General features: G+C 48.9%; 1 protein-coding gene across 1 annotated transcript in view; it reads left to right on the forward strand.

The window, feature by feature from the left end:
- KLHL14 (kelch like family member 14) overlaps positions 1-12,020 on the forward strand; it is an 87,467-nt gene that overhangs the window by 61,654 nt on the left and 13,793 nt on the right. Inside the window, exons 4-5 of the mRNA XM_036419316.2 lie at positions 4,774-4,863; positions 8,816-8,894. Coding sequence (XP_036275209.1) covers positions 4,774-4,863; positions 8,816-8,894 — 169 coding nt within the window. The remainder of the gene's footprint in view (positions 1-4,773; positions 4,864-8,815; positions 8,895-12,020) is intronic.

The raw sequence follows: 12,020 nt of genomic DNA on the forward strand, positions 1-12,020 counted from the left end.
TATTTAGTGATTTTATGACGTTGGCATGGCCAGATGACCTGTGGGTTGGGTGTCCGTGGACATTCTGTGGTTGTGGAGGGTTTCCGTGACTGTCTCAGGGGAGGAAGGCTTTCCGCAGCGATGACCAGGGGAGGGAGGGGAAGTGTCGGGATAAGGCCTTCGAACACACAAGCCCCTGCCCAGTGCACATGCCAGGCAAAGCGTCTCTGTGCCTGAGTCTCGGTGAACCCGCTCAGAGGTTGAAACAGGTGCTCATTGCTTACAACGCTGCCAGTGGACCCTCCCCCCCTTCCCTGGCATGATTGCTCCCTGTTTTCCTTGCTTCTTCAAACAAATGTATCCCACTTTAAGAAAACCCACTATTTGAATATTGGATTTCCAGAAGAACAACAACAACAAGAAAAACACTTTAAAGGAGTGCCCACTTGCTTTAATTAGGATTCCTTTAAATATGAAAATAATAGACATTTAAAATAAGATTTAACACACAAAAATGATAGGGAATTTCAGGAATACCATCACTGAAGACACAGGTGCTGGTCATGACTCGCTGGTTGGGTGCACACACCTACTGGGAGTCGGTAGAGTGACATGGGTAGGAGCACGGGTGGGGGTCCAGAGAGCCCTGTGTTTGGGTCCTTCCTGCCACTCATTAGCTGAGTCTGACCTTCCACAAGTGACGTGACCTCTTAAAACCTCAGTATTTCTTAAAGAAATAAAACGAGTGCATGATGCCTCCCTTGTAGTTAGCTGTATTAAATGAAAAACATAGGTAAATACAGATAGATCAGATAGAGGTGTATTTTATCCTGTATTATATCTTACCATACATTATAATATCACATATATTTCCTTCATTTCTGCTTGCCTGAATGGGAGCAAATGAGTGGCAAGAATAAAACATGTTATTATATTTTCAGCAATATAATATAGGTACCTACATGTAAATATAAGTGTGTGTGTGTGAGTGTGTGTGTGTGAGTGTGTGTGTGTGTGTGTGTGTGCGTGTGTGTGTGTGTGAAAATATAGATATAGCACCAGCATAGTTCCTGGAACATGGTAGACATTTGGTCAATGGTGGTTACTGTTGTGAAAAGTAACACAAAATGCTCTTCACAAAGACTAACTTTATGCATAACACTCCAGGCTATTTTACCGCACTGGTACAGAGAGGAGGGAAAGCCTGGATAACTGATAGCTCCATGGCCTCAAAATGATGGGGAAACAATTAGCAGGCACATACGTGACTGGTTGCTGAGATTCAACCTGTAGCCATTGCTGACATCTACTGAGCGTGGGATGGCTGGCCCCTCCGCAGAGTCAGTGCTGGGACTCCACAGCCTTCCCTCGTTTGCCGTAGGGTACCACCTGTTCTTGCTTTCTTCATGAAAAACACCCCATGCAAACCTTTTATTTCCCTTCCCAGGCAAAGATGGCATTTCCCTCCGAGTGAGAAGGGCAAAAATGATACACATGGCTTCCAATTTCGAGACTACATGAGTGCATTCCCACAGGTGACCAAAGCTCTCTTCTTTTCCCGTGTTCTGGCCTCCCCGCCTCCCCCTTTCCTTCCAGCGCTTGTCGCTGGTTTAATAAAAGTTGAGAATCCTCACCCAGGGCCCCGCAGCCACGTGTGAGGAGACGCTGAGTCTGGTCTGAAGGCGCCTCTCTCCTGCTCCCTGCGAGTAAAGTGACCTTTCTAAGCGGAGGGAAGTGGGCTCCGATGACAGTCGTGATGGATGCGGTCATGTTCACTCAATAAAATAAGGCCCAGTGCATTTGAGGATAAATCAGGGGAATGTGCAGCCCCACCTGTCTGTCTCCATCACTCATTTCCACTGTCACTTTCACAGCGGCTGATGGATCACAGTTGCTGTAAAATTAGACAGCCTTTAATCTCATTTCATCCTGATTAGCTTCTCTTTACCCTTTCCCTCCGACTCACTGACTGACACGCTAAAAACGCGCACGGGGCCGCCCGCGAGCGCGGAGCACGGACTTCTCCCCCCGCACCTGCGCGTGAGGGCGCGGCGAGGGCCCACCTCCCGGGAAGCCCGGGGAGGGTCCGGCCGGTCTGCTTCGCTATGTGAAAGGTGATCCGTAAGGGCAGGGCCTCCTGCCTCTTGGAACAGGTGTTTGCCCTTGCTCGCTGCCCCTGTTGATTTCACTTCCCTTCAGGTTCGATCAGAAACCAGAGAAAGCAGGTCTTTTGCAAAACGCCAACCTTGATTTAATTTAGATTCTCTCCTAATAAACTCGGAGCCTGTTACATCCAGAAGAATTCCAAAGAGCTCTTGGGTGTGTTTATAGCCTCTCCATTCATGGTGGTAATTCAAAAGAGACAATAATTCAGGAATGAGAATATAGAAATATTCTGCCAACAAAGATAGCATAGGAGGTTTAAAAAAGTGTCGATAAAGAGGAATATCTTCAAGTAGCCTTTACTTCAGTCACCTCCTCCCTCATTTCAAAGGTGTCAGTGGTTAGCCTAGTGCAATCGTTTCGTTTGTTTGCATGAAGCATAACAGGAGGAGTAATCACATGAAAAGGGGGCTTCAGAATAAGTCATCTATTACTTCCTTCACTTCATTTCTGCTGCCCAAGTGAGAGCAAGTGAATGGCAAGAACAAAATACAAGCATGGCTGTATTTTCAGGGACAGTGCTGTAATATAAAGCTGGCCTTCCGGTTACAAAGAAGAGAATACCATTTGTATTGCTCATAAGATGCGGGCCTTGAACGGGCCAAAAATTATAAGTAAACGTTGGAAGAGGGTCTGCCATCGGCGAGTTGGCTGTAGCCGGTGGCCTCTGTTTTTCCGCCCATTTCTTCCGTGAGCCGATGGCCATCGAGGCTAAGAGTTGGCGCTGACCAGCTGACAGGATGATGGACGGAGTCACATCAGGCCGTTCATGAGACACATAATGTATATATGGGTAGCGTCGTTGGTTGTTGGTGTTTTGGAACCATCCTCATAATCCAGACAATGACGAGTTCATTTGAAAAAGAAAAAAGCAAGGATGTTCAAAACCTATCCAATCTTAGTTGCTCAATGAACCCAACATCCACTCTGCTCCAAATGGATTCTAAGAAGCAAAGCTGCAGAATCTATCTATCTGGTTGAAAGCTTTTCCCAAAGAGATAACTGAGGGTTGAGGAGGAGGGGGAGAAGGGGGAGGGAGGGACATTCCCAAGATGACCCTCTGTGTCCATCGACCTAATTAATGGACCTCCCAGACCAAGGGCACCCCCAGTTCCTCCTCCATTATCCCCGAAATCAGGGCTTTACATAGCAGTGCCTTCTCCCTCTTGGCTGTCGGCTCAAAGGACAATGAATGGTCACAGCAAAAATAAAAACGTGATCAAATCATCAGAACTCCTAGAATCCTGGAGTAAAATGCTCCAACAAAATGGTTTGCTCTTTCAGAAACTGCATTAGAGGTTTCAAAGCTTTGCCTAGGAATTCCTTTTAGTTGCATACCTTAGCCTGCCTAAGCACATTCTGAAAATAATAATAATAACAACAACAACAATAAAAACAAAATAAGATGAGAGAGGGATGTCCTCCAAAATGCATCGGGTGTCAGACAGGGGCCCTCTCTTTCCCTCCCCCCCCCCCCCCCCCACCCCCGTTGGAGGGAGCGCCAGAGGCAGAGCTGGCCTTGGCGCATATTGATTTCCCAGCGCACTGGTTCCTTAAGTGCTCTGCTGATCCGTGTCAGGCAATACGTTCCCTGCCCGAGCGTGCACATCGCCTCCCTCTCCCCGCACCTAGATTTAAGGTGCCCATATGATGAGCCGAACAAGGACATCATTCTACTCCGGGTGTCGCCCGGGCCGAGCCACCGCGCGTGTGATAACTGATGCTCGGCCGGTCACATTTACCATGGGAGATGACACGGCAGAGGTCAACACCGCACTGCACGTCGGGGGGGAAAGGGGTGACGGGGAGGGGGACACGGGCGTCCTGTTCTGGTTGCCTGTGTCTCCCAAATGAAAATGTAAATGAGAACCAACCCCGAGAAGCCTGGCTTTCACGGGCTCCTGGCTGCCGCCCCCTCTCCCCCCGCAGCCCGCGCACTGGGGCAGGGCAGCGGGATGGATATCCGTGATGTTCCGGTGGGTTTTATCTTTGTTCCAGAAGAGTTCCTAAGCGGAGAGCTAGGCAGTGTGTGATGGTGCTGCTAATGACATTGTACAGGAAATTGAGCGTGTGCCTTTGGAGGAGGCATTAAATCAGCAGGACCTTAATTTAAAAGCTGAACACTGTATGGAAAGCCGGCCCGCTGGGTGCTGGGGGACAGACAGCCACCCAGCACCCCCAGTGTGTTCACGGAGGGATCGCCAGCAAACTGAGGGGGGCGGGGCCTCTGAATGCCCGCCCCTCCCACCCCCCTTGTGTGCAGAGTTAGCTCCTCCAGGAGGGAGCCCGCCCTGACCATTGGGAGCCCCAGTCCCTGCTTCAGAGCGAAAGCCCCACCCGCAGGCCAGGGCGGGCAGGCTGAAGGCCTGCAAGCAGCAGTGACAGGCTGTTCTTGACTAATTCATGGGCGAACTTGATGTAAAATTCATCCAGAGGGGCCGGGCCTGCCGGCTGGGCACGGCCCCCTGAGCCCCTGAGGTGGGCGGGCTCCCTGCTCTGCTGCTGGCTCGCTCCTTCCCAGGGACTTCGTCTCACGTTCTCTACCCTTTGGTGGAAGCAAATGCCTAGTGAGCCACGGGCTGGAGCCAAGATGGCGAAGGTCATGCATCTGTGTTTTCTTCTTCGTTCCAGTCATGCCCTACAACAGCGCCCACCACTGCGTCGTGGAGGTGGAGAACTTCCTGTTCGTGCTGGGCGGAGAGGACCAGTGGAACCCTAATGGTAACTAAATGTGTTTTCTATTTTTTAGATATATTTTTGTTTATTTCAGAGAGGGAGAGAGAGAGGAACATCAATGATGAGAGAGGATCATTGGTTGGCTGCCTCCTGCATTCCCACTGGGGATGGAGCCTGACTCCCCAGCATGTGCCATGACCGAGAATCGAACCGTGACCTCCTAGGTCAACGTTCAACCACTGAGCCACTCCAGCGGGGCCTGATGGTAACTATTTTTATTTTTTTATTTTTTATGATGGTAACTACTGAACAACGCAGTAGCAGCTGGCCCATGAGTCTGTGTGCCAGGAAAGGCCCTGGTGGCTACAGCATCTTGACCGTGGGAAATGTGTGTCTATGCCAGTGACCGGGGAGGAGTCAGTGAGGTGGCTGTGCAGGGAAGGAAGGTCAGGCCTGAGGTGGCAGAGGATGGCCACAGGGCGCTCATCACAGGCTGCCTGGGGCTCAGCTCTGAGCTGGCACTGGGCCCCTCTCCTCACCGGCCCTCGAGGGATGGGTGCCAGGCCCCTGGCCTCCCCAGAACAGGGGCCAGCAACAGCGCTGAGAATTCCCCCCCGCCCCCATCTCCACCACGGCCTCCCACCCACAGCGTGATCTGCCGTCGCACTCACAACGCGTTCGCTGAGCTGCTTTGCAGCTTCTATTCCTGGGAACCCATTGGAGGTGGCTCACCTTTCGCTGGCTCCTTCCACAGCTCCCCGCCACCCCGCCTGTGGGTGTGGGTATGGGCGCTTCAGACATTCCCCGCGGAGAAACGAAGCCTTTTGACACATCTCCCGGGGCCGAACACGAGGGGGACCTGGGCCTGGCAGAACACGCACCAGGTCGGGGGGGGAGGGGGGAGCTTGCACGTGGAGGGGGAGCTGTGGCTGGACCTTCCGTGTAACAGGGATGCTTATGGCCGAGAAACCACAGAACAGCTGGCAGGTACACGTTTTCACTTTAAAACGCCGAACATCCCGATGAGATGACTCGGGCAGCGTGCGTCTATTTTAGCTCGGATGCTCTCTCAGCATCTGCACCAGGCGGATTATGGAGAATGGGCACATCTGTTCACGCTGGAATGTCTTAAAGGAGTGCCACCCAGCCACCTCCGGGAGCGTTTCTCCGAAGCCAGGGCACATTCTTCCCGAGACCTGCCGCCTGCTGGTTCCCGGCTCTCCTTGCTGGAAAGGGGACAGTCCTGGGCCTTGAGAGAACAGGAGCGAAAATGATAGGTCATCTCTCTCCTCCAAGTTTCCTTTGAAATGACGGCTTTGATGGTACAAAGCCTCCCGCTTCCCCCCCACCCTCATACCCCCAGCAAGCGCCCCAATTGCTGCCTAACCCGTCCTTCCTCGCCAGTGATTTCTGCTGACCGGAGCGTCTATAAGGGAACGTGCTGTCACTAGCATCAGGCTGATCTGAGCAGTGTCTGCAGAACCTTCTTTTTAAAAGCCAGGTCAAAGCTACTTCCTGACCCAAGGCCCGGCTGCAGCTCCCGTTTCAATTGTCCTGATCAGCACTTTCTCCCACCCTCAGGCTTAACTGCTCCACACCTTCTCTCTCAACTGCCTTTCTCCACAGCCTCCCTCCTCACTCAGTGTGCAGCCTCTCTTCTTAGTCCAATCGCAACAGAAGCAATCGAGGATAAACATCTGTATCTTGCTCCTACCAAGTCTATGCACATGTATCTGTGGCTACCCATGTATCCTGTCTTTTCTCCTATGACTGTCTCTGCCCCTATCGAAGGCCTGTTCTTCACTCCCTCTTGCTTGCTCAATCACTTTTGCAATATATTTCCAAACCAAATAGAAGCTTCTTGAGGAGGTATGTCCTCCAGCTCTAATCATCTTCTTTTTATGGCAGCAGTTCTAAAAAGCATTCTCCTACCCTCTTTTCCCCGATTTCTCATATGTTAGTCTCCTGGAGTGGTCCCCACTCAGGCTTCCATCCCCACCCGTCCACGGAAGCCGTACTCTCCAGGCCACCACCATCCTCCCTGTGGTCAAATCGAATGGTTAGTTCTCCGATGCTCACTCCTCATTCTGAAACACTGCTTGACACGGCTTCCAAAATGCTACACTTTTCCTCCTATCTCTGACAATGTCTTTCCTTGTCTGGTTTTCCTTCTTCTGACCCAGGGCTAATTCCCAGGATTTGTATTACCTTCCATGGTCATACCCTCTGCCTAAAGGGGTTTCCTTCTGTTCGATGACTTTACATAATATTTCTGGAATAATAATGCCATGATTTGCACCTACCGCCTCATTTAGCCAGTGGTCTGCCAGGTGCTTCCACTTTGAGATCTCAAGGTCAAGTCCAAAGCAGCAGAACCCTTGACTTCTCTCCTCAACCCCCAAACTACCCCTGCTGGTTTTCCCCACCTCAGCAAATCGCATGGCCTTCTGTCCAGCTACTCAGGCTAAAAAAACCTGGAAACCGTCCTTCATTATCTCCTCTTTATCTCAAACTAACAATCAGAAAATTTTATTGGCCGTTTCCATGCAATAGATCCCAAACCTGACCACGTCTCACTGCCTGAACCTTCCTTCAGTGGCCTATTGATAGCTCTGCTGCTTCAAGAGCGGCGCCTCTACAGTCTGTTCTTCACACAGCAGCCAGAGAAGTCTTTGTAAGAGACACATTAGGCCCTATTCCTTGCTTACTCAATACCCCCACAGGCCTGTCTTCATTTTTTATGGACTCCTACACTAGTCCACAAAGCACACTGCTCTGGGCCTTGACACCCCTCCGACTTCTGTCCCTGTCGTTCCAGCGTTCCTGCTGGGTTTGAATTCATGAGCAGCTCAGGAGTTTCTGCTCCATACCCCACGGCCTGAGAGGCTCACGCTGCACATATTTGCATGGCTTGCAAAAGGCATCTGTGACGTTCTACCTAAGCTGGCCTCCCCTCTACCAATCCCCGCCTTCATCTACTTGATGATATAGTCTATATTAGTTTATTCATTTATCAAAATAGGAACTTGGCCTTCCCTCCCCCCATTATATCCTCAGAATCTAGAACACAAAAGACACATAATAAGTACTCAATAGATAACTGCAGTTAGTAATTGGGTTTTGTATACATGCCTATGTGGAAACATGCATGTACATGCACGCATGCACACAGGCACACATACATGCACATGCATCTCAGATGATTGTCATTTCAGGTGCTCCACAGAAAATGGAATACACTCCTTTGCTTCCATTTCCTGGTGACAATCTGTGTGTAAAGTAAGAATAATGTTAATACCTCAGAGGCATTGCTGTGCTTATTGGGTTCAGCAGAGGGGATAAGCTGGTTAACCAGCTCCAAAGGTTCATGTTCCCCATTCAGCCCGTGTACCTGCGAGAGGGCACAGCAACTGTGCTTCCCTCAAACACACACACACACACACACACACACACACAACGTATAGATTAAAACTGACTTCTTTAAACCTCGTATTGTGGCGATCGCTACTATTTCCACAGGGAGAGAGGTTCTCCCACTCCTGGAATTCTGGGGTCATTTGAAGAAGAAAAAAAGCAAAAAAAAAAAAAAAAAAAAAAAAAAAAAGCTCTAGCTGGAGATACCACACAGGGCAGTCTTGGAACTGATGCTTTATAGGCGATAACTCCCTGTTTTTAAAGCATAAAAACACCAAAGCCTAGAGTGTTTTACCCTAACTTTGGGATGAAACTGGTTTGACAAACATATTTGCTCTCATTATTAGGGTTCATTTATTTTTATCAGAACTCATTAAAAGGGGAGCAAAAAGGGAGGGAAAGGGAAAACCAATGGAGGTGGCTCGTTTTTTCTTCTACTGACTCCACTTCCCAAACCCTGTTAGGGAGTCCCTCTGCTTCGTGCATCTGTTTGGTAAGCCTGAGAGCAGAGCTGTCTTATAAAATACTGTTAAATGTGGAAAACCACAGTGGAATGAATCCAGGTTTTGTGTGTATTTTGCAGGAAAACACAGTACCAATTTTGTCAGTCGATACGACCCCCGCTTTAATAGCTGGATACAGCTCCCACCCATGCAGGAGAGGTAAGTGTTTGTTTCTCGTGTTGGAAACGCCGTGGTGGCTGCACAGGAGGTCTGGGTGTGGAAGGCCTGCCCGGATGAGGCATGCTCAGGGGAACAGGGAAAGGTATTTGAGGCAACATACAAACCTTGGGCCGGCCAATGTGGATGAGCTGCCTTGGCAACTCAATGGAGAAAAATAATCAAGTCAATGATTTATCCTCGCGTAGGAAGAAAAACAGTTTTCTGGCTGTCCTTCCTTTCCCACATTGCATTGGCTTTGGGGCAAGCAGAGCTCCACTCTCACTGGCTGCCCCACTCTCCTGGGCTGTGATATATTTATTTATTTTAAATATATTTTATTGATTTTCCACAGAGAGGAAGGGAGAGGGACAGAGAGCTAGAAACATCGATGAGAGAGAAATATTGATCAGCTGCCTTCTGCACACCCCCCACCGGGGATGTGCCCACAACCAATGTACATGCCCTTGACCGGAATCGAACTTGGGCCCTTGCAGTCCGCAGACGGATGCTCTGTCCACTGAGCCAAACTGGTTTTTTCCGTGGCTGTGATATATTTAAATCCTAATGGAAATATAAAACATCGTGTTTACAGTGATGTGCGTTTTGATGCTCAGATTTCAATATTAAACTTTTCAAGTCACACTGATTCAAGTCCTTCCCATTTGCCTCCTCAACTGTCTTTCCATCATACATTCAAGAGCCTGTCACTTGTTAGCTTTGAACTAAACAGTTTTGTGAGGGGTCCTCTCATTTTTTATATACCGTGTTTATCTCGCTCAGTTCTTGTGCCAGAGGACATGAATGACAACTCCACTTCCACCTCCTGGGCTCTCCTGGCTGTCCCTTAGGCATGAGGCCGTGACTCAGTGCGCCTATGCAAGTTCGCAAGCTAAATTTTCCGCACTTGGTTCTTTTCAAATAACATCTCCACATCCTCTTGAGCAAATTCCTCAGTCTAATTGTAACAAGAATCAACAACCTATTTTCTCGATTGAATTATTTAAGGAATAATTTCTTATTTCTTTCATGACCCTTCAAACGGTTCCTTTTTTTTATTTTTAAAGCATTCAATCAGATTGCACTGAGATCACATTAGATCCTTCATCATATATTCCAAGTTAAAAAGAAATTTTCAGGCCTAGCTGGTTTGGCTCAATGCATAGAGCATAGGCCTGTGGACCAAAGGGTCCCAAGTTCAATTCCAGTCTAAGGCATGAACCTCGGTTGCAGGCTCCTCCCTAGCCTGGGCCCTGGTCAGGGCTCTTGCAGGAGGCAACCAATCGATGTGTTTGTTTCTCTCACATCAATATTTCTCTCTGTCTTTCCCTCTCTCTTTTCCACTTTCTAAAAATCAATGAACAAATATTCTTGGGTGAGGATTTTTTTTTTTTTTAAATAAAGGAACTTTCAGATTATGCCATTCATTAAAAAATGGACATTACTACAGAAAGACTATAAAGAAACTTACTTTCTATCCCACGTACACATGTTAAGACTTTCTTATAAGAGACTAAGAGCTACACACTGAAAATAACGAGGCACATTATGTGGAAAGGATCTCAGACACGTTTAGGAACGTCTAATCAAAAGGTACGTCCACAGATGACTCTAAGCCAGCTGATGCACTGCCATGCCACTCAGCCTTCCCGTCCCTATGCCGGGGCACATGCTAGTAAAAGCCTCCGGGGGGTCTTTCTTCTTGTGTCTCACACGTGGGGCTTCTCTCCTGGTTGCTGTTATCATGGCCCCATCACTTCATCCACACCCTTTCATCCACACCATTCAAAAAAAGTCTCACTGAAGCCATATTTTTAAAGTGAGCATCAAGACCGTATTTGAGATGTCAGCATCTCCCCACCCTGGTCCCCTTCGCTGGGGGCTGGGCGCCACGATCGTTAACCTTCACGCCGAGACTTCGGGAGGCATCACTCATGTCGCGGTCAATTATCTCGCCGTGGAGCCCCTCGGGATGAGAAGTGTTGCTGCAAAAACCTAATTAGTAATTTTTTCAAATGTGCATTGTTTACTTGATCCTCGATAATGACTTCCTCGGAGGCACTCTGGCCTCTCCTGGCGGGGTCCGACGAAGACGGTTCTGAGCAGCTCATTGACCTGATAAAAGGGCCCTCCACGGTCCGTCGGCCCCCGCCAGCCGCCGATGACAGGATGGACGGTCTAACGTTTCTCCGCGAGTCATTATGGTACATCATGTCAGGGCCCTGGTAAGAGGGTTGTTGTTTTTGTTTTTTGTTTTTTTTTACATTGAGAACAATCAACTCGACAGAGCAAATAGAGAGCTCCTGGCCAAGCGGAGGGGCACAGGCAGCGCCCACGGATGCCCGTCTGTCTTCCAGCTCCGCGTCTCCTATGGGTTGGCTGACCCGAGCAGCTGCCCACAACTGACAGGGAGATCTTTCTGTCTTCGCTGCCACTCAGAATAGCAAGAACGGCCACTTATCCGCATGTTCTAATTGGTGATTAAACAAAGAGGGAGAAAACCAGAACATATGAGACACAGGCTACACATCAGAAGAGAATTTCCTTGAATGTTGGAGTGAGTTCATTCGCATTGTATATAGATCATGAATCAAACCACCCACCAGAAGTTTCCCAGGCCACCCCACTCTGTTAGCTGCCACCAGACTGCTAATTAAGTTGCCAAACGAGCTGAGGAGAATAGAAACGAGTTGGAAAACACTCCGGGGTAACCCGTTCTCTGAATCACAGGGCTGGCGGGACTGGACGCCTAGGCCAGCTTTCCTCATTAGCGCATCCAGAAGAGTATGACCCAATGCAGAATGCCACCCCATGTCCCCGGGGAAATGGGCACACAGCCTCAGTCAGGGCTTCTCCAGCACAGGTCCGCTCCTGGACTGCATGCTGCTGCCTGTGAATTTCCTGACGGAAATGATTAAACAAAAGTATAAATTTAAATGTCGTGCAGAAGGGTTGTTTTGGTCTCGGATTTGGGATTTGGTTCTTCAGAAAAGATGAGGGCAAAATATGAAAACTTGACTCAATTGAAACATTTTGGCGGCTTTAAGGTTTTTTTTTGTTGTTGTTGTTTTGTTTTTTGTTTGTTTGTTTTATAAAAATAGACATTTTAGGTACTATTCTTATGGAGAT

This window comes from Pipistrellus kuhlii, unplaced genomic scaffold (genome assembly GCF_014108245.1).
Source record: "Pipistrellus kuhlii isolate mPipKuh1 unplaced genomic scaffold, mPipKuh1.p scaffold_m20_p_6, whole genome shotgun sequence".
Taxonomy (NCBI): Eukaryota; Metazoa; Chordata; class Mammalia; order Chiroptera; family Vespertilionidae; genus Pipistrellus; species Pipistrellus kuhlii.